Genomic DNA, 22,225 nt, shown 5'->3' on the forward strand with positions numbered 1-22,225 from the left:
TAAAATATTTATTTATTTTCAGACATATATTTACAGACATTTTAACTTTAAGAAGCAATAAAAATCAAAACGAAAACTAATCAAGAACTTCATTACTGGGTAAAACAACTAAACAAGAACTTTGTTGCTGGGTATTAACTATAAACTGCTCAACTATAAAAATGAATAAAAAAACACCACCTAAAAATCCCCTTCCATGTTTTGTCTGGCATCAGCGCGCTGCTGTCTCCCACCATTCCCGTCCTTGGAGTACCGTAGCCAGTTCCTGGCGTAGATTTGTATTTCTGTGGCTTTTTTTTAAACTGGATTTTTACGTACTGCTTCTGAAAAAGAATGCACAAGAATGTCTGTAAAATGCTGACTATGATTTGTCCAGTTTGGTTGTAATTTTGAATGACTCATTATAGCAGTATTTAAGTCAAATGCATACAGTTGTATACTTCTTTAAAAAGAAAAGCTAATAAAAAACACACCTTTCAACTGACACGTGTGCTGCAAACTCAAATATCGTAAAATAAGATGACAAGAATCTGGTTGCTGTTATTTTATTTGTTTATAAATGTTATGTATCATTAGAAAAATACAATGTGTTATGTATAGAGTAAAAAAAAAAACGACAAAAAAAATACAATAGGTCACAAAAATGTATTAATTATATAGTTGGGTACAATAAGTTGTTGTATAAGACTGCTAGTTCATGTAGAAAGTATTTGATTTTGTGTCCCTTCATATTTTTATTCTAATAAAAATGTTCAACGTTAACCCTACTTTCTGAAGTTCAAATGTTCAGTGTGAAATTTAATCAGTGTTCAATCTACGTATAACAGTGTTTTCATGTGCTGTGATCCGGTCAAGTCTCTCGACCTTAGACTTCCAGCTTTTTGTGTTGTGTAATCTCTTATTTTACTAGAGGTCGTTGCATTATTTTGTTGTTTTACCGTTCCATCATAGGTAACTGCACCATAACATTTTTTTTTTTTTTTTACTACATTCTTGTGTGGATTGCCTTTGACAAATTTGTCTGACAAATAAATAAATAACAACCGCACTCCGTAACAACTTGCAGTGTTATGTGTCCGTCTGTGAATATATATTAAAAAAAAATACATGGTTTCAGTCAGTCTTACTATTTTTTATTTTTTTACCTTTTGTAAACCATACATTTGAACTTATGACTGTATAGCTCGGAGTGTATTATCGTAAAAACAAAAAACCACTAATTCTACTCTGAATTTGTATACAGACGTGCTCAAATTTGTTGGTACCCCTCCACAAAAAACAAAGAATGCACAATTTTCTCTGAAATAACTGACAAAAGTAATTGGCATCCACCATTGTTTATTCCATATTTAATAGAAATCAGACTTTGCTTTTGATTTTTTATTCAACATAATATTGTAAATAAGAAAACAAATGAAAATGGCATGGACAAAAATGATGGGACCGCTAACCTAATATTTTGTTGCACAACCTTTAGAGGCAATCACTGCAATCAAACGTTTTCTGTAGCTCTCAATGAGACTTCTGCACCTGTTAACAGGTAGTTTGGCCCACTCTTCCTGAGCAAACTGCTCCAGCTGTCTCAGGTTTGATGGGTGCCTTCTCCAGACTGCAAGTTTCAGCTCTTTCCATAGATGTTCGATAGGATTCAGATCAGGACTCATAGAAGGCCACTTCAGAATAGTCCAATGTTTTGTTCTTATCCATTCTTGGGTACTTTTAGCTGTGTGTTTTGGGTCATTATCCTGTTGGAGGACCCATGACCTGCGACTGAGACAGAGCTTTCTGACACTGGGCAGTATGTTTCGCTCCAGAATGCCTTGATAGTCTTGAGATTTCATTGTGCCCTGCACAGATTCAAGGCACCCTGTGCCAGGCGCAGCAAAGTAGCCCCAAAACATAACCGAGCCTCCTCCATGTTTCACTGTAGGTATGCTGTTCTTTTCTTTGAAAGCTTCATTTTTTCGTCTATGAACATAGAGCTGATGTGACTTGCCAAAAAGCTCCAGTTTTGACTCATCTGTCCAAAGGACATTCTCCCAGAAGGATTGTGGCTTGTCAGTATGCATTTTAGCAAATTCCAGTCTGGCTTTTTTATGTTTTTCTGTCAAAAGTGGAGTCCTCCTGGGTCTTCTTCCATGGAGCCCACTTTCGCTCAAAAAGCGACGGATGGTGCGATCAGAAACTGACGTACCTTCACCTTGGAGTTCAGCTTGTATCTCTTTGGCAGTTATCCTTGGTTCTTTTTCTACCATTCGCACTATCCTTCTGTTCAATCTGCATAATAATAATAATAATAAATAAGTTCCACGAATAAAATATGTAGGCTATCACTTTTTTTAACTATATATATTACAAAGGGTAATCGTATGAAGAACTATTGTCATTATACCCCACATATTCTCCCGTCTGTGTCTCGAGACAGAAACTCAGGGGCACGGGACATTAGAGCAGAAGAGACAACCCCCCACCCCCAAATAAAGTAAAAAATAAAGTAAAAAAAATGATTTAAAACCCAGCAACCAAAATATAATTGCCCAAACCCAATTTAAAAAACAATATACAATGTTACTATGCGTTCTTACTACATTGCAATACAGTGCACTCTGAAAGCAATATGAAAATTGACTCACCACTTTAAAATGTTCTCCTTCTTGATTTCACCCTTGCAAAGTCTTTGATGAAATCAGAGAAATCCAACTTTCTTAAAATGCCACATTCCATGGATATGATTGCAAGGCAGTTGAGATGATCCTGGCCCAAGGTGGCTCTCAGTTCATTCTTTATAAGCCCCATACGAAAGAACGACCGTTTGCCACATCAAGGAAAGGTAAATAGGCAAAGCTGTGGCAACATTTGGAAATGTGGAAATCACAGGGGCATTTAAAATGAGGCGAAGGAGATCAGAAGCTGTCTTCTCTTTACCCACAACAAATTCAGCAGTGAAGCATTTCTGCTGGGAAAGATCCATCCAAATCTGAAGGATAAGTGGACACGAGGGCTGCAGCTTTTTTCTGAATATCACATGCTGGCATGTCTTGAAACTCTGTCAGAAATACCAAACATGTTGTGTACATTGACATAGGTTTCTGTTCGGAGCTCGCAATGCGTTGAAAGGGTATCCAGGATTTTTACGAAAGTCTCAACGCGAAATTTGTCAGTGCCTTGGAGACGCACTTCAGTGTGACTTGGTCCATCTTGCAGAGCACTGGGCAGTCGTCTGTCCCGTCGCGTATCATTCCGGTATGTCTTCACAACTGCTAATTGTTTGGTGCGTTCCTCATAATCATCAAAATCATTACAAATGTTTTCTAGATATGATTTTAGAGATTCCAGTAATTTAACCACCAGTGACAGTTCGATGTCTTCTGCTTGGACCAACTTAATTGTTGCATTAAATCTCGCCAGGATTGTATCCCACAAGTCAGCTAGAATGACTATTTCTATGTGGTCCATCTGGCTGCTAAAGTGTTTAGCCATGTGTGTACTTTCCAGCACACGGAATGTAAACAGCGTTTGGGTTTATTTCTTTTAGGCTTGGACACCTTTGTATTTTCCAGACATATTTGCTGCATTATCATATGATTGGCCTCTGCAGTTTGAAAAGTTGATTCCATTTTCTTGACAGTAGTTCAAGATGACATCAGCAAGATTCTCACTTGAATGATCAGTGATAGGAAGGAAACAGAATTCGTTCAACAGGAGCCCCAGTCACATCTACGTAGCGCATAATGAAGGTCAACACTGATAGAGAAATACTTTGCATCATTAACCTCTTGAATAACTGCAGATTTTACTTTATTCCCCATCAGTCCAAATAGCTCTTCACATATACTGGACAAAAGATACTATGAAGAAGTTACACTTCCTGAACTTCAAAAAGGAATTTGATTACATGAACAACACATTTTGCCAGTATTGTTGCTCCTACTTGAGCTGAATTTCCAACGAGGTGTCAACTCTCCCAGCCTCCTGTCGCTTTGTACACCACATAAGCATAGATCACGTATGTTCTGGCGAATGTTCATGTTCCCCGTCTCTGATAGCAGCGTGTTTCCAATCATCAAATCCTGAATCAGTCAATGCACCACTTACGATCAAGAATTTCCCCATTCTGCAGCGTTCGTTTAAAAATGCTTTTTGGAATGTGTTGAGTTCGACCCTGCTTGCATTTTCTCTCTGAAGCCACAAAACCTCTCACAGTGATTCTGGCAATCAGCGGGTCAGGGTTATGAGTGTGACTATATGGTGGTCTTGGAGGCGAGTCTTGTTAAGTTCCTGCACCCAGGCCTAGTTCTTCTTTAGCAACGTCGTCGTCAGCACTGACAGTTAAACTGGCTAGATCCACTGTTGCTGTCGTCGCTGCATCGTCTTCGTCTTGCAATGATTTAAACCCAAAATTCGATAATTTGGGTATTTTACTAAGCAAACCTTTTTTTCGCTCGCTTGCTTTTCTTTTTTTCTTCCGTTTAGCTGCGCTGCTCAGTCTCTCCATACTTGACATTGACATTCGGCCTACTACAGTATAAAAAAAATTACGTTGTTCGTGGTTGCATCAATTTGACGTGAAAGATGCAGGCCCATATAAGGTCATGTTTTACATCACTCGTCATCGTCCCTGAGTCTGTGTTGAGGCAGTGTGTTTGTGGCAGACAGCGGTTACTGTTTGTGTTTTAAATTTTTAAAGCATTAGGTTATTTATTTTAGACCTTGAATTCCTGTCTCTCTTCTCTTCAGTCTTTGAGACAACATGTGAATAAACAATACTACTTATATTAATTTAAAAAAATGCATTGTATGTTTTTTGTGGGCCCCCCTGGAGTTTGGGCCCTGGACAAATGTCCCGTTGCCCCCCCCCCCCCATCCCCCCCCCCCCATCCCCCCCCATCCCCCCCCCCCCCCCCCCCCCCCCCCCGCTTAAATCCGACCCTGTTCTCAGGGTGATGAGCAGTGTTGGTTTTGCGCCACACATAGCGTTTTGCGCTAAGGCCAAAAAGTTCAATTTTGGTCTCATCAGACCAGAGAACCTTTTTCCACATGTTTGCTGTGTCTCCCACATGCCTTTTGGGAAAATCCAAACGGGATTTGATATGGGCAGAGTCGCGGTTGTGCCATATTCTTTCCATTTTTTAATAATGGATTTAACGGTGCTCCGGTGGATGTTCAAAGTTTGGGATATTTTTTTATAACCCAACCCTGATTGGTACTTCTCCAGAACTTTATCCCGGACTTGTTTTGATAGCTCCTTGGTCTTCATGATGCTGTTTGTTTAGATATGCTCTCTAACAAACTCTGGGGTATTTAATCTGAGATAGTGTGACACTTTAATTGCACACAGGTGGACTCCATTCAGCTAATTATGTGACTTCTGAAGGCAATTGGTTGCCCCAGAGCTTATTTAGGGGTGTCACAGCAAAGGGGGTGAATACTTATGCAATCAAGACTTTTCAGTTTTTTATGAAAAATATGTAGATTTTTTTCCTCACTTTGACATTATGGACTATTTTGTGTAGATCAGTGACAAAAAATCCTAATTTAATCCATTTTAATTCCAGGTTGTAACACTACAAAATGTGGAAAAGTCCAAGGGGGGTGAATACTTATGTAAGGCACTGTATAGTGGCTTATATATATATACTACTGGTAGGGCTCTTCTTTGCAAAATATGGCATGTAGTTGTGTTGAACTTATAGGGTGATATTGTAAAATAAAGCCAGCTTCAAAATAGCAGCTGCTACTGATGACCTAAAACCTTTGTTATGACATGAATTTAATTTTATGCAAGGATAATTCACAGTATTAAACTAATTGTTAATTATCACCTGGAAACATTTTCAAAATAAAACATGTTTGAACATGTTTGTTCCAGACATTCCAATTGTATTAATTTATTTTAATATGCAGACTTAATTAATTTAGGACCCTGTGGTATATCAGTTAAAAATCCTGCATTTTTTGTAATGCTGCAGTATATCTCATAGGTTTGCAGTGGTGTTGTACACTAGGAATACTATTCTGTTCTGTGCCTCTCTCAAGCAGGGCCTGCCACTTGTTCTGAATTGAAGTGTGCATGGATAGTTGATAGTATGTATATATCCGCTTACTGTATCTGTGTCTTCAGTGAACATGTACCATACAGTGTACAAATGTTTCTTGTATTGCCATCCAATGGTTTAAATTTATACAATTAGCCATTTCTGGGTAGTAAAGCATCAGAACTAATCTAGATATTTCTCCGCTTTCTAGAGTGAAAAAGAATAGCCTTCAACACACTACCCACTGTGTGAAAGTGAATCATTCTAGGTAATTAATGTTAAGTGGGTAGCCTCAGATCAAAGGATCAAAGGGTCTAGCTGATTGCCAAAACAAATTTAATATTAACACATAATCTTATTAGTATTAGCAGTATTATCACTGTTCCTGAATCTGATGATTTTTTTTTTTAATTACAAATTAAAACACCACAATATAGATGTTTAAACTATTGCTTGTTGGTACCCTATGCCTCATTCCCGTGGACTACTAGAGTCTGACTGGGACCACGGAGCTGATTCTGCACAGCAGACTAAAATGATACATATCTGGGTAAAAACAAAGGTTTATACACTGTGCACTTGTGTGAGAGAGCTGTTAATCCCTACCCTCACAAAAACTAAATGGAAAGGACTGAATGGTGGTTAAAAGGATTGAAAGGGACACTACTGTTCTAACTACATGTACTTTTTATTTTTAATTGCACATTAAACCATATGGAACGCACTGTAACCAGAAGTGTACTTACTGGTAGGAGGGGGGGTTAGAGTTTTGCCGGGAGACCTATGAAAAGTAAACACTGCAAAATATTATTTTCATGAAAGGGTGCCCATTTTATTTTAGAAGAATATCGCAGGAGGGATTGTGTTTAAAATACAAACTACAACGAAAAAAAAAAAATCCTTTGAAATGTGGCCTTGTTTTTTTGTTTAAAAAGGCTTGTTTGACACAGGCACATGATATGGCTTGCACACCAAAAGAGCATGCATTTATGTCGGAGCCAGTGCGAGCGAGCTCACTACACCCAGTGGAGGGGGGGGTAAAGTTTAATACTAGTGGAAGATATCTAATTCTCTGTTGAACCCTATTAAGACACTGTTATTGGGCTGAGTATTAGTCATTTTTTTTAACATTGTTAATAGTTCTATTTTTTTTCGCACGTTTATCCTTTTGTTATTGCTGTTGATAGTAAACGTTCAGTTTTTCCACCATCCATCTTGGACTTACTTTCTGTCTACCATTACCACAACTGTTCTGCAACTTCAGAACTTGTTTACTAGTCCTGCAACTTTTAGATAAGCTGTAGTGTTTTCAGGCATGTTGACGTAAATTAACATCTATCTATTGTGGACAGTTTGCTTTTGTATTGAACAAATAATTTTGTACGGTCTAAGAACTATATTGTAAGGCAAGCCTAATTTTTTAGCATACTGTTGCCGACCCTTTATATTCATTAGGCAGTCTCATTTTCAAGTGTGGAAAGTGCTTTCAATAACTTCAACACAAAGATAGCTGACATAGCCAGTGCAGTCACAGGCGTCTCCCCTGAAACTTCCACAAAAAAACGACATCTCCCAGGATACCATGTCTTCAGTTTCTAGGCCACCATACATGAGAAAAATCCACCCAACAAAACATCCAATCTTGGGATAATCCTGTTATCTTTACAGCCAATGAAAGTAAGATTTAAGAAAATGTCTAGTCTACTCAGAGTCACTGGCAGTAGTGACGGCCATTTGGTTGAAGCATGAGCACACGAGTGAGAAACAAAACTGGACCCGCGTTAACTGAGATGGAGAATGTCATGTTAAACTACAGGCCCCAAGTAAAGTAATTATTTGCAGTCGGTGTCATACCTCATTTAAGAGTACTCAGTGAACATACACAAGTGCTGTGTTTTCACTCATGTGGATGGTTGTACACAGCAGTGTCCTCTGTTTATAAACTGGTCTGTTGAAAATATAAGTATGACACACTGGCATGGCATCACAATACACTGAAGTGTCCGGCTATACTGGGCCTGGACTGGGTTCAGACTTTTGCTGAATGTGATTACACACTTTACTTTTTTTGTTTGCAACAAAATAAAAATAAAAATGTTGTTGAACATGCATCTGCTTTTACATTTCACACAGATTTCTGAACCTAAAAGAATCACATTACAGTACAATATCTTTTATAACCTTAATACAAAAATCCTCCACAATACTAAACTAAGTAAAATTGTGGCCTCCCATCCAGATTTTTATGTGCAATTCAAGCACAAGTATTGATTTTAATAGTAGTACAGTTCTAATAACTACAGGAGTTTCCAGCCTTATTATTTACATTTGTCTCACAACAGTATTGGTCTTTTGTAGTTTAAACATGTTTGTTTTGGGGAGCATGCAAATGCAGGTTTTTGTGTATATTATTGTGATTTTCTTGTGAGGCAGAGTTAAAATAATAACGCTATACTTGAGTGTACAGAAACATGTATTACTGTGCTGAAAATCAAAACAGAACATATAGCTACTGCAAAATCAAAGTTAAATGAAAACATTGAGAATGGGAAAAAAATAAAACACCAGGGTATAATATACATATATCTAAGGGGATCAAATTTAATCCCTTTTATCGACATATAATCTCCAGAGGAAATAAAGTGCTATTTTAATGCAACTATAATGTGTTGTAATATATTTCTCATGTTATGAATGCTTTACTATGTAGAGTGCTTCTATTAAAGCAGGACACAAATAGCACGCCTGCATTCAGGCAGGGAAGGCCTACCTGCAGATTTTATTTTTTTATTTTTTTTTTCTGCAGTAGATTAACTCCAGCTTTCCAGGTTGTTTTTTATTAACCAATCCGGATCCACTGGAGTCTCTGGCCAGCCCAAGAGTGCTGAAATGACACTTCGTGTAGCTGCAGCCTGGAATTAACCTGGCAGACTTTCAACTAGAGGCAGCATCTATATTAATCTGCAGATCAACAGCAAGCTAAAAAGGCTTTATTTCTAAAGCAAGTATTGCATTGAACATCAAGGTCAAATTATTGGCTAGGACATCTGTCTTTAGAGAGACACAGCAACATACTGATCACAAAAATACACTTGAAACAATACTGTTATATATGTCTTGCCATTTAGTGCTTGCTTTACACTTTAGGAAGGTTTGACAAGAATACAATTGTTCTTATATGACAGTTTTATTGAGCATTACATCTTCTTTATAAAAGAGAAAAATACAAATAAAACACTCCTTACCCATGAAATTAATATGTACTTGAATGTTTAGTGTTTTTCTTTATGCCTTACACAGGCGATGTAATTTCAGATGATAGGCGATGTAATTTTCAGACTCCAAAATGAGTCATTCAAAATATGAACGTAGTTTTAAATTGCTGTTTCTGGTGTTTTATGGGTTGGGAGGGCTCACACCTGGCTTTTTAATTTGAACGTTTCATTGGAAGGGGAGGGAGAGGTAATTAAAAATTGAGGTTTTTCTTTGTCTTTTTATCAGTGTTGCTGAGGATGGGTTCAGAAGTTTACAGTGTCTGGTTGTTTGGGCTGTCAAGATGTATTTGTTTATTTGATTCACTCTTGTTTGCAGTTTTTAAACAATTAATTAATGGCTTTTTTGGACTGTGTATAATAAAGCGACATTTAAAAGTAAAACAAAAAGTGTCCAGCATTTGACTTTCTTCAGCTTACAATTTAGCGTTCCCAACAGCAAACACTAACTATATACACTGTAGTTAAATCACTAAGCCGGGCAGACAAACACGTTTCTGATGCCGTTGAAAGACATATGTTGAATAAAAAGAAAAATCAGCTTACTTGCTGTCTTTTTTCTTCACTATGTTGTGAAATATTGGGTATACCTTCCAATATGTACCCGCCGCCATTTTTCAAGATTTTTTTCTCATGCAGTCTTTTTTTGATACCACACTCAGGTAGACAAAATTGATTGATTCATTATTGTAATCGATCAAAACCCACAAGTGTGAATGATTATGAATCGACTAAAACCCCTAATTTATTTAATTAATACCAACAGCAGACTAGAATAGTGATGTATCCCTTTCTATAATGGATGTCTGTATTAAGGTTTACTAACTTTGTTAGCTTTCAGCGATGGATTCCTACAACATTCATAGCACGTACCAGATAAGCAATAAAGTTTGTAAAAAATATATATTGATTGTTATCTGGGGATATAAAAAGTTTTAACACGGTAGAAGAGGTTTCCAAAACAGCAAGTAATTGTTTAAGTAGATGGAAGGGAAATGTATGAGTAGAGCTTTATATTACAGATGATATTCAAAACAAAAACATTGTCACTTGTTTATCAATAGCATCATTTCAGGACTGTAAATTATCTTAAAGCCTCAGGTGCATACTGCACACCCTTACATTAGCAGATGGGCTACTGTCAGGTTAATTGGTGTGCATTTGCCTTATGTGTTTCAAGGGAATATTGTATCATCTTGTTCAATGTGCCGGCAATGTTTTCTAGGAGAGTGAAAAGATTAGATAACATTTATAGTTTAGTATTTCCTAAAACATAATTCAGAACAGGAGAAAACGGTTGAATAACTTTGGAAATAATTGTTCATCTAATTTTTTTTTCATTTTCCTCCTCTACCAACAGTTTGAAAGGAGCAACCCCAAGCTTTACTGATTGTCTGCTTTGCATCAAATGACAAGGTGCTTGTGAGGCAACACCTCTGGGGAATGTTTTCCTTCTTACCCCAGCAAATTGGCCATATTATTTTTTATAATTATTTGGCCATATTATTTTTTAATAATTATTTTTTATTTGATTAATGAAAAAGCATATTGTATTTTTATTTCTTACCTGTTTGAATATAAGTTACATATAACAATGATAATTAAGTTGTACAATAAATGTATCTGGCCACGTGAAAATTGACCCATATTCAATCTTTGAGGTTAAGTGTGATAATGGGTTGGTGTAGGAGAGACACAATAGAGACTCTGACACGCTGCTCAGGCATGCAGGATTAATGCAACAGAGAACAGAAAATACAGGGATCACGTGGCTGTACCAGCAACGGTATCAGCTGCAGAGAGTCATACACAAAAATACAAACATGCCAAAACAACAACACTGCAAAAGCAGCTAGAAAATAAAAGTTGCCATACAGTGGCTTAGCCCTACTTACATATACAGAGGGATTTTTAAAAAATCAGCCAAGTAATCGCCAGTCTTTTTAAGGGTGAAACTACATCTATGGTTTCCCAACTCACTCTTCCCAATTTTGCACTTCTTTAAGTTCACAGTAGGGCTGTCAGGTAAGCCTCTAAATAGCAATTGATTAATTGGGCACACAAAATATAATCGTTCGAATAATTGATGATTGTACCACCCACATACATTTTCACTCCATTTCGTTCATATTTAGAAAAAAAAACGAAAAAACACGCACTTAGCTAGACTTTATATTTGCATTTTATTGTCCTTGTTTTGGACTACTGTCTTTCTAATGATTTATGCTGATGTAGAACTGTAGCACTAGTGCTTGTTTATATGTATATAAGATGCCAACCCCGCTCCCCCTCCCCCTCCACAGACGGAGCATGCAGCCCAGTTTGAAAAATACATCGAAAAACATAAAAAACAGTATTATTCCCAGGTTTAATAGTTCATTTTGAAACTCCAAAGAAGCGCAAACTATCTGCAGTCAGTTTTATTTAATGTGCACAATTTGTTTTACATGTTGTTTGCCAGGAAAACAAGCCTGTTGTCCTGCTCTGGATCCAAGGCGGCATGCTTTTTGTTTACAACGAATACACAGAGCATTTTCAAAACTGAGTCGCTGGTAGGATGGGACCAGCAAATCAGATGCTAGTTAACATTAGCAGGAAAAGAAGAGCATGTCCACTGCTTGTCTTTGGCAGAAATACTGTAAATAGCAAGGCAGTTTCGTTGATAAAGTTAAATAATGTTATTAACTATGTGCGTTACAAAAATGTAATTATTTAATTGATTATCCAGTATTTATATTGATGTGTATAATGAGGAATGGAATCAACTGAAAAATCGATTTTCGATTTAATCGTAGCAGCCCTAGTTCGCAGTGAGCCCAGCCTCCCTCAAGGATTGCAGTACAGCCTCATAAATAACTGGGCCAATCCACGCTGTGCATAGCCAAGTCATCTATGTAAGCGGCAGCGTACTGTTGATGGGGCCAGAAGATGCAGTCCATCAACCACTGGAAGGCGGCTACTTGTCCATGCAACCCAAAAGGGAAGTGTGGTGAATTGGTACAACCCAAAGGGAGTCAAAAACATATCTTTTCACAGGACTTTTCAGGGGTATTTGCTGATCTACTCAGGATATCGGTATGAATTGAATTTCGATATCTAATTGACCTTCCTGAAGTCAATGCAGAATCGAGTTGATCCATCCAGCTTACTAACACGACTGGACTGGACCAGTCACTCTGGGACTTCTGCTACCCCCACCTTCCTTTTTTCCCCTGGCACTCTCAACATGGTGGTGGGCTACATGGGAACACGAGAAGGCCACCACCAGAGCCTGGACCTGATGTCTCTTGGCTCCAATCTGAACAGTGCCCACCATCACCAGGGCTGTGAGATCTGGACCCAGGTCTGTGATGCCACTGTGCAATTAACAAACCTTCCAGCCCTCCAGGGTTTCAGGAAGTTCACATGAAACATGTGGTTCTCTCTCCTACATGGTCCAATTGGCAAACCTTGTAGTCCTACCCCCATACCCAGCTTGTAACCTCATAGCGTTCTTCTCACTTGGCAAGGAGTTTAGAACTGGAGAGTAGTAGAAGCACTTGATCTCCCATCTGAAATGAGCGCAATCGGGCCCCTGGGTTCTAGGAGGTCTCCTGTCTGTGCTCAGCCTACAGCAGGTTGGCCTGGGCCCACCTTCCAATGGTCTCAAGTTGCCTTCACAAGTCCAACATGTACCGGGCTGTATTGGTCGAATTGTTTGGCTGATCCTCCCACATCTCTTTGAGAAGGTCGATACAGAAGCTTGAATGGGGAAAAACCTGTGGAAGCCTGGGGTACCTCCCTGACGGCAAGGAGAAAGTGAGGGATCTGCTTGTCCCAAAATATCTCAAGGGTCTTATTAAAGCGCTCCACTAACCCATCAGTCTATGGATGGTAGACTGGTGTCCTAATTGTCTTAATCCCCAAAGATTTGTACGTCTCTTACCAGTCATGAAATTAAGTTGGTACCTTGGTCTGTTAGCATTTCCAGGGTGATATCTACCTGGGAGAAAGTCTTGACAAGCTTCTCAGTGACACACAGTACTTGATGCACGCAGAGCAGAGTGGGGTGGCCTTGGGATAACACACTGCATAGTCCACGATGACCTATAGGTGCCTGTATACTGCTGTGCTCTTCCATGACTACCCCAAGAACGGATCTTCAACCAGTGGCAAGGGCACTGATGGAAATTCTTTGTCTATAGAAATGTTTCCACCTACAGAATCTCCAATTCAGAATGAAAGATGAATACAATATGGCTCCTTCACATGGACTCACTAATTTTTTTCTTTCCACAGCCCATGGGATCAGAACGGATGGAGATGCGCAAGAGGCAGATGTCGGTGCAGCAGGAGACACCGAGCACTGCACAAGCGCAGCAGGAGACAGGGAGCCGAGGATCCAATGCCTGCTGCTTCTGCTGGTGCTGCTGTTGCAGCTGCTCATGGTAAGCCTTTCAGACTGTTCCACTCATCCCCTCTCAAGAGGGTCAGGATTAGATAGCTATTAGCAGGGTGTCTGTTTAGATTCATATCACTTCAGGAGTCTGTTTTACTACTGAACCCCTAAAGCGTAAACTAAAAGTAATTACTCCAAACATTTAGTTCTAATCAAAGGCTGGTGAGGTTGGAATGGTTGGCAAACCTTGTAGTCCTACCCCCTACCCAGTCTGTAAAAAACTAAAAAAATACATGAACATAATTTAGATCATGAACATTTTTCAATTGTTCTCAGTTTTTCATTAAGTATAGGAAAACTGCAAGGCGGTATGTAATTCAACATGCAGTAGGTTTCATTCGACTTAATGAAGTAAAATTATTTGATTCTATAAGGTGATGCAAAACTTTTGTCCAGAGCTGTACAATAGGAACATGTAAACAGATATCAGGAAACTACCAATCAAGGTAGTGATAAACATACTCAAAATACATATGGAATATGAGCTCAAAATTGTAAAGGTAGTTTAAAGGCAGATACACCCCAGTAGCTTATATAATGACTGTTTAGTAATAAATGTGTAATTACATTTAAATACCCTTTTATGCCACACAAAAATGAAGTGTTACCAACATTTTCATTATCCCTTATTAATATTTGCTATGGTTTGGAGTGTACCCATGTTTTTTGCGGTTTTTTAAAATTTATTTTGTAGCAATTTACCGGTCTTACCCATGCTTCATGCTTAATGATGTACTTTTCTATTTTACACTGTATAAGGAATCAACTAAGCTTACACTATTGTTGTTGAGTCTATTGATGATTCCATAAATTTTGTCCTTATCTCTGAAAACATAAGTAAAAATAAAATAAGGGGGGCGGTAGTCCTTCCACAGATCACTCAATATTTTACTAGTATATTTTAGTATACATGACTCACTGAAGTTTGCAGCACTTTCTCTCAGTGGTGCATGCAAGCCACTTGACAGTAACACTGTCTCTACTGACTTAAATGTTGAAATTCAAAAAGTTCATTATACTATATTATTTTTTTTTTATTGCATGATCAACATTTTGCAAGGCTTTCAGGTCTTTCTAACAACATTTAGACACCAGGAGTAGTCATACAGTACATATGCGTCAAAGGCAAGGTTTTGTGGTGCCATGAAAGTGTTTTTTTTGTGATTAGTCCACCTGTTCACAAGGCTGAACAGAGACAAGGATTCAATTGATCCAGGGCTTTTCCAAATTCTCATCATGCATTTAAAAAATATAGGTATTTTGCATTTAAGAGCTTTGTGTCAATGGGTAAACATAATGTAAATATGAAATTTGAAAAGCCATCAGATGGAAATGTCATGCATTGACATGAGCAGATAATAAACCTAGAAATACTGTAAATTGTATCTGATCTCCATGCCAGTAAAACATTAATGACAATTTTTGAAAATAATCCTAAAATATTGGGAACCCCCCTAAGTTACTCTCAGTTACAGTTCTATGTAGTATCAAATCATGCACACAATTGAATGGTGCGCATCAACAAGCCAAATAAAACTGATGGACAAAGAAACAATAAAAAACAATAAAGCAATGTGATTACATTACTCATCTTTACAGCAAGGAAGTCATTGCAATAGGCAGTTCTCTATGAGCAAAGGCATTGGCCAGCTTCTCAGCATCAGACATAGGAAGACAAGGCCTTGGATGGGCATAAGCCTCAAAAATGATCTCAGTATGAAAGATTAGGCCCAGGTTTGTGACTTTAAAGATAGCACGTGTCAGATTCCTAGAGCTTTTACAACAATGTTCCTCCTTGATTACTCCAGTTAATTTCAGATTAGAGAAAATATTCTGAATTCCTGGAATATCAAACACTGAAATACTCATATTCTTTACAATGGATTTAGAACACACCAGTTAAAATACATACCACGGTATATAAACTAGCCCAATAACTGGTATTGCCTACCTGTTCATAACTACTATTCTTTGTGGTCTTAACATATAGACACTGATCTGGTTTGGAAAACCACTTACTGTTGTCTGGACATTTGCTTTCACACTAGAGGACAGTGGAAAAAGACCTGAAGTTGGCAAAGCACACCCCACTATTGTGATGGAGCATATGTTCCTAACCGGATTTTACAAGGTTTAGGACCCTGGAATTGAGGAACATATACTTCATCCTAGTGAAGGTGATGACGTAACCAGTTTATACAATGGGTTAATGGTTTAACTGATAAGCTACTTGAGGTTTTAATACAATAATTGATCACTCTTTCAAAAACGATTGATGACAGCTGTGTGTGGGGCGGCGACGGATACAGAGTAAGCGTCGGAAATAGAGATAAACAGGAGAGAGCAGCCTGTCCCCGGTTAGATAATTATTTTTGCATTAGTTAGGACCCGAGAGGGGGTAGGTATTGTTTTGTCCTTGGGGTGGGGAGAATGAGAAATGTGGTAGTCAGGGTAACCAGAAATATAGAAATCCTGATAAACAATGTTTTAATTGTTATGGTTTGGGGCACATTGCTAGAAATTGCCCTAATCGAAAGGAAGTCTATGGATTGTCATTTTGTGAACACTGATGTGTTTAGTTCCTCTGTGTTAGAGGAAGTAATATTTATCATATTCATTTATTAAAATCGTGGAAAGAGAGGGATAATTTGGTCAGGATGGTACGGTCAGAGAAAATGGTGATTGATTCAGAGGACGCATCTAACACAGAGGAAGGCACACAAAAAATTGGAGAGCCTTTGTCAATAGAACAGACAATAGAAGTTAATTGATTGATAAATGATTGACCGTAATGGGGATGTATTTTCTGAGTTTACGGGTAGAACTGAGTTACTAGAACATAACATTATAATGCCACCTAGGGTCAACTGTGTGTGTGTGGGGGGGTGCCAGATAAGGAGTAAGAGTGTCGTAAATAGAGGAAAACAGAAGGAGAGGTAAAAGGAAATTGTGGTTTACTACGGGGAAAACAGGAGCAGTCCGACCCCTTTTAAATAGTTATTTTTATATTAGTGAGGACCCAGCGGGTTCGGTATTGTTTTGTTTATTTTGTTTTGAAAAAATAAATAAACACAATACAGCATTTGGATTTGCGTTTCCTGGTTATTTTTGTTTGGAATAATACAAAGTCTGTTAATGAAGTAGCACCATCGAGAAAGCAACTTCATTACTGTGTATATATATATATATATATATATATATATATATATATATATATATATATATATATATATATATATTGTATTCAGCCGATGAAGGACTTGTAGTCCGAAACGTCCTGATAATTGATTTGTAATCAATTATTCTACCTTTTTAAGTATCTGAAATATCCTTTTCTTTTTTCTTATATATATATATATATATATATATATATATATATATATATAAATCTTGGATTTTACTTTTGGATATCTACTGTATAACTTGCACAGTTTTAAAAATGTTGTTCTGAATGTTGCACAAGGTATCACAAATAGACCAACGAAAACAATGAAGAGTTCAGAACATATTTCCTTTCTGTTTCCATTATTATATGAATCGGTTTGTTTGAAGTGCAGACTTGTGTAATCATTGTGTTGGGTGTTTGCCTCTTAAATGAATGACACATTTTAATTACCATTTAAGCTGGGGGAAAATAGGAGGGAAGTAATTGGAACAATGTGAAAAAAAAACATGAATCAGAATTCTGTTGACTTTTTTAAAGCTCTGATTCAATAAACAAAGCAGATGTGAAACAGTATTTATATAATTCTGATGAAGTGTTATCAATCCAAATAAACATTTGTCCACATTTGTTCATACTGTGTATTTGAACTGATTCCTCAAACACCCCTTTTTCATATTTGTGATTTAGGTCAGTTGCAGTAGTATAAGGGTAAGTAGATATTCACTGTAATACAAGAACATCTTTTCCTGGCATGTTTTGTACTAGATTCTTTCTTTCAGATTGTTTAATTAAAAAAAGGATTGGAGTTCTGTTGGCTCAGAGCACTCTACAAAGAAAGCAGTTCACAGCATCTAAAATAAACAGAATTAAGTTTTCACAGACTTTTGTTCTTTTGTTGCCTCAGCAAATGTCCAAACAAATATAGCACTTGCGACTACAAAGCTTGGTTGTTGTAGGATATCCAGTAAAAAAAAAAAACAGTGTTTTTAAAATAGAAAAGCTTGCTTTAGCTCACCCTCTCAAGTTTCACATGAAACACACACAAATAAACTTGCCAACTCTTGAAAAACAAAGGAAAGCTTTTCGGGAATAAACATAATGCTGGTATTGAAGGTCCATATTTCAAAGCCACTGAAAAGGATTTTTGTTCCCCCCATAAGTAATTAAAAACTCACTAATCCATGGTACATTTTACCATGGCAACCGAGCGTTGTGGGTAGATAATCCCTAAGTGATCTGTCCAGGTGCTGAAATCTGTCGACCAAAAAAAAGGAAAACAGTGTTGTAGACAGTACACAAATAAAATGCTTTTGAAGACCGTTGTATATTCCATTTCTTTTTTACACAGCCATGTCCTCTATATTGCTTGACCAGTTGAACATCCACACTGATTGAACACCAAGGGCTCTATTGTGAAGTAGTTTTCCAGCGTTTCAGTGAAACTAAAAGAACACAACATTCGAAGCAGTAATGTATTTCTACCATCAGTTTTCTTAAAATGTTTTAGTTCTGTAAACATCCTGATTATGCTTTAAACGAACTGGGTGATTAAAAGTCATGTCGTTACAATTGGGGTGTGTGGCAAAGTGGCTAACAGTGTGCAGGTGAAGGTAATGCAGCAGTGATGATTCTCAGATTACTTTACCTATGTTGTATTGAATATTTGGGCAAGTTATGCTTTGAGAAGTGTGGAGCTCTGATTGTTGTCTCTTTCTAATAGCAGAACTAAGTTTGGAACTACATTATTTTGATCTTCAATTGATTTCAAACCTGTAACGATCAAACAGCTTGGCCAGTGAACTATTGGATACTGTATTATAGACTCTCAAATCTAACTCTATGTGATTGAATTTGTATGTGTACATTTATAATTTTGTGTGGATACTTAACAAGTCACTAAAAATACAAAGTAAATACATAAACTAAAAGTGCTTGAGCCCAGTCAGATTCTCAACATGAATAACTGTAAGTTAGATCTGCTTTACCAGCTTTCACCTGGAGACATTTAAATCTGTAGCCTCCAGAGGACTCAGTTAGGTGAGCATTTCATATTTGAGCTCACCCACAAACACTGCACACAGTTCTCTCACCTGTTGTCTGTACCTGGGTAAAATGATTTGTTTACTACCTTGCAGTCTCACTGTTAGGAATGAAGAAGGAGATGAGAGGTCTGCAAGAGCCTCCCATGACGTCAGGGCGGAAGGCACCTCAGGCTGTGAAGAAAGGTGTGTAACTATTCTGTTATACGGATTGTTGGAGAGTGGTTTGCGTTTCTACCTTGTGTATCATTATGCATATGTATTTTGAGATGTATTGAGAAAAGTCCTTTTTTAGTTAATTTGACTTGAATAATTCATGTTAATTCATGTGTGTTAATGCCATAATCCATCAAGATTAATATTAGAAGGGCTCGGCTCAAACCAGTTTCTACTGTATGGCATAAATTGATCCATCTTAAAGAAAGCATGGCTCTGATTCTATGAGAATTTGGAAATATAAGAAAACATATGTAAAACTGAAAATAAATGTCTTTGATAAGTTTGATTTTGCCTTGCTTTGGGAAATAATGTTGCTATACAGAATGCAATGACAAATTTCACAGGTTGTGAAATCCAGCAGTATCCCTTTTGTGTATGTCTAGTATATAGTAGTCAAAAAACAACAACACCCATCTAGTTATTCATATCCCTGGGCCTCTGGGAATTGTTGTTTCTGCCTGGAACAGACAACAATCAATGTGTTTTTTTTCCCTCCATGACCCTATTAATACCTGTTTTAGATCGTTTATCGTTTTCTCTGTCTCTATCACTGTCCTCAGCAAGCTACACCCGCTTGATTAGCCTGTCTGCCTGATGTCTGTGATACATTTATCTGAATCCTTTGCACCTACCTCATGGTTTCCAAAGTGCTATTAAGAAGTTATCTGTTATAGTTGTTACTTAAACAAAATTGTAACTAGTAACAGTTACAGTGACAAATAATTACTTCTCAGGCAGTGTTTACATTTTACAGACAGGTTTTTTTTTTCAGCTTAGTCAGGCTGCAGCTTGAAATATTGTGTTGAAGATCCAGCTATCGAACACACTCGTCCACTGATGCCATTTTCTAGCAAGATAATATGAAAAGTGCAGTCATGCCACATGTATTGTTTGACTAGTACTGTTGCACGTTCAAATTTCCATGTTATGCATTTAGCAGTAATCCTGTTTTTTATGTAACAAAGTAACTATATGTTATTTTTCCACATCAAATGTAAAGTGTTGCCACATTTAGTTATCTGTCTGAAAAAAGATCAAATGATCCATAACAGTTACACGTTACTGAAAAATGTACAGATTATAGTAATATTGTATTATTATTTATTTCTTAGCAGACACCCTTATCCAGGGCAACTTACAATTGTTACAATATATCACATTATTTTTTACATATTATTTTTACATACAATTACCCATTTATACAGTTGGGTTTTTACTGGAGCAATCTAGGTAAAGTACCTTGCTCAAGGGTACAGCAGCAGTGTCCCCCACCTGGGATTGCACCCACGACCCTCCGGTCAAGTGTCCAGAGCCCTAACCACTACTCCACACTGCTGCCCTACATGCAATGTGCTACTCCTCAACACTGATGGTTTCTAAAGCAGTGGCATTACCTTTAGATGACCACAATTAGGTAGTTTTCAAGCATACATAGAAGACAGTTTCAATGCCCACTTATGAGAGTTGCTGTATTGCACTGGCTATATCTTACTAAAGGAAATCATTCTTTTTCCCTTGTCCTTCTCAAAGCCCAAAGCCGACACTGGAGGAGGTGGGCTCCTGGGGGCAGTCCTTCGACAAACTAATGAAAGGCCCCGCCGGACGAAACGCTTTCCGTGATTTTTTACGAACAGAGTTCAGTGAAGAGAACATGCTGTTTTGGCTAGCCTGTGAGGAACTTAAAAAGGAAACCAACAAAAGTGTCATAGAAGAAAAAGCACGGCTTATATATGAGGACTATATTTCAATCCTTTCGCCTAAAGAGGTGAGTGTGTTGTAGTGAGCTGTTCCACTTGTGATGATAAAATGTTTTAAGTAATGAAATAACATTAAAGTCAACTACAAAAAAAACGTATAGAGCATATTTAATGTTAATGCATTCCAAAGTGCTTTACAAAAAAATATGAATAGATTAATTCTTAGCCTATATAGTTTTAAAAAGAGAGATTAATGCAGTAAACAAACAAGATGTAAGGAATTGCACACAGTAAGGACCATATTGCCCTGTTTTCCACTGTACCATAATGCTAAAGCATGGCTTATTTAATTTAGTAAGGTCAAAAGATGATCTTTTTTCATAATTCATGTTCCTTAAACTGGTATATTTAACTTAAGTGAAGGGGTATTTTCAACACAACCTAAGAAGGTAGACAATAGAGTCCAGTATTTTAGATAGAAACCAGTTACATTATTGTAGTAAATCACTTTTATATCATTTTAAACTTTGCAATAATCTATTAATTGTTTCCTTGAATATTTACAATTTTAGAGAGGATTCATTGTTCTTGGCAAGTAGCAGGGGATTTAACAACCCAATAAAGCAGAAGGGATCTCAGTTTTGCCATATGGACATTTTGTTTTGTTTTCACTTTACGCTTTGGAAGTATATACCATTCATGTCAATTGTTCTGGCTATATTTCCAGGTCCACATTTGTTCCTTGATTACTCATCATGAGATAAGAACTTGGCAAATATACTGTAAACCACATTATTTTTAAAATCATATATTAATAAACAATAACTAACCAGACTTCATACTTTTAATTTAGAAGTGGAGTATCCCATTCAAGGCTAATGGGTTTGAATAGACTACAAGGGTAATCAACAGTGTTTCGTAGAACAGGGCTGTAGCCGGCCATGAAAAATCACTAAGGCTCTTGCCCATAGACTGGATCTTGTCCAGTCCTGTAATAATAATTGAGATGGTTAATTATTTGTTTGCATTATAACAGCACTACTTAAAAGGCAGAACAATTAATTTTGTTCAGCCGCCTTCATTCTGCACGTTATCCGATGGAGTAGAAAGAATATGCTTGAGCCAACATCCCACATGTTTGACGATACATATATATGAACTCCCTGGTCATCAGCATGACTGATCAGAAGGGTTGGACAGCTCTGATTAAGAGTTTTAAGTAAAGTGGAAATCAACCAAAAATAACTTTCTTGGCTCAGGAATGAAGAGACCTGGACAGTTCAGCTAGATGTAACTCCAAGTTGAAATTAGACCATAGGCATATGATAATGCAATGAATTGCACATTAATTAGATCAAC

General features: G+C 37.3%; 1 protein-coding gene across 4 annotated transcripts in view; it reads left to right on the top strand.

Moving 5' to 3' along the window:
• rgs20 (regulator of G protein signaling 20) overlaps positions 1-22,225 on the top strand; it is a 58,736-nt gene that overhangs the window by 34,816 nt on the left and 1,695 nt on the right. For 3 of the 4 annotated variants that reach the window (XM_059016884.1, XM_033992269.3, XM_033992268.3), the window contains exons 2-4: positions 13,586-13,734; positions 19,047-19,136; positions 20,700-20,934. In XM_059016884.1, the coding sequence (XP_058872867.1) occupies positions 13,586-13,734; positions 19,047-19,136; positions 20,700-20,934 (474 nt within the window). The remainder of the gene's footprint in view (positions 1-13,585; positions 13,735-19,046; positions 19,137-20,699; positions 20,935-22,225) is intronic. The other variant, XM_059016889.1, reaches the window with a different exon arrangement.

The sequence above is a fragment of the Acipenser ruthenus genome, chromosome 3, assembly GCF_902713425.1.
Source record: "Acipenser ruthenus chromosome 3, fAciRut3.2 maternal haplotype, whole genome shotgun sequence".
NCBI lineage: Eukaryota > Metazoa > Chordata > Actinopteri > Acipenseriformes > Acipenseridae > Acipenser > Acipenser ruthenus.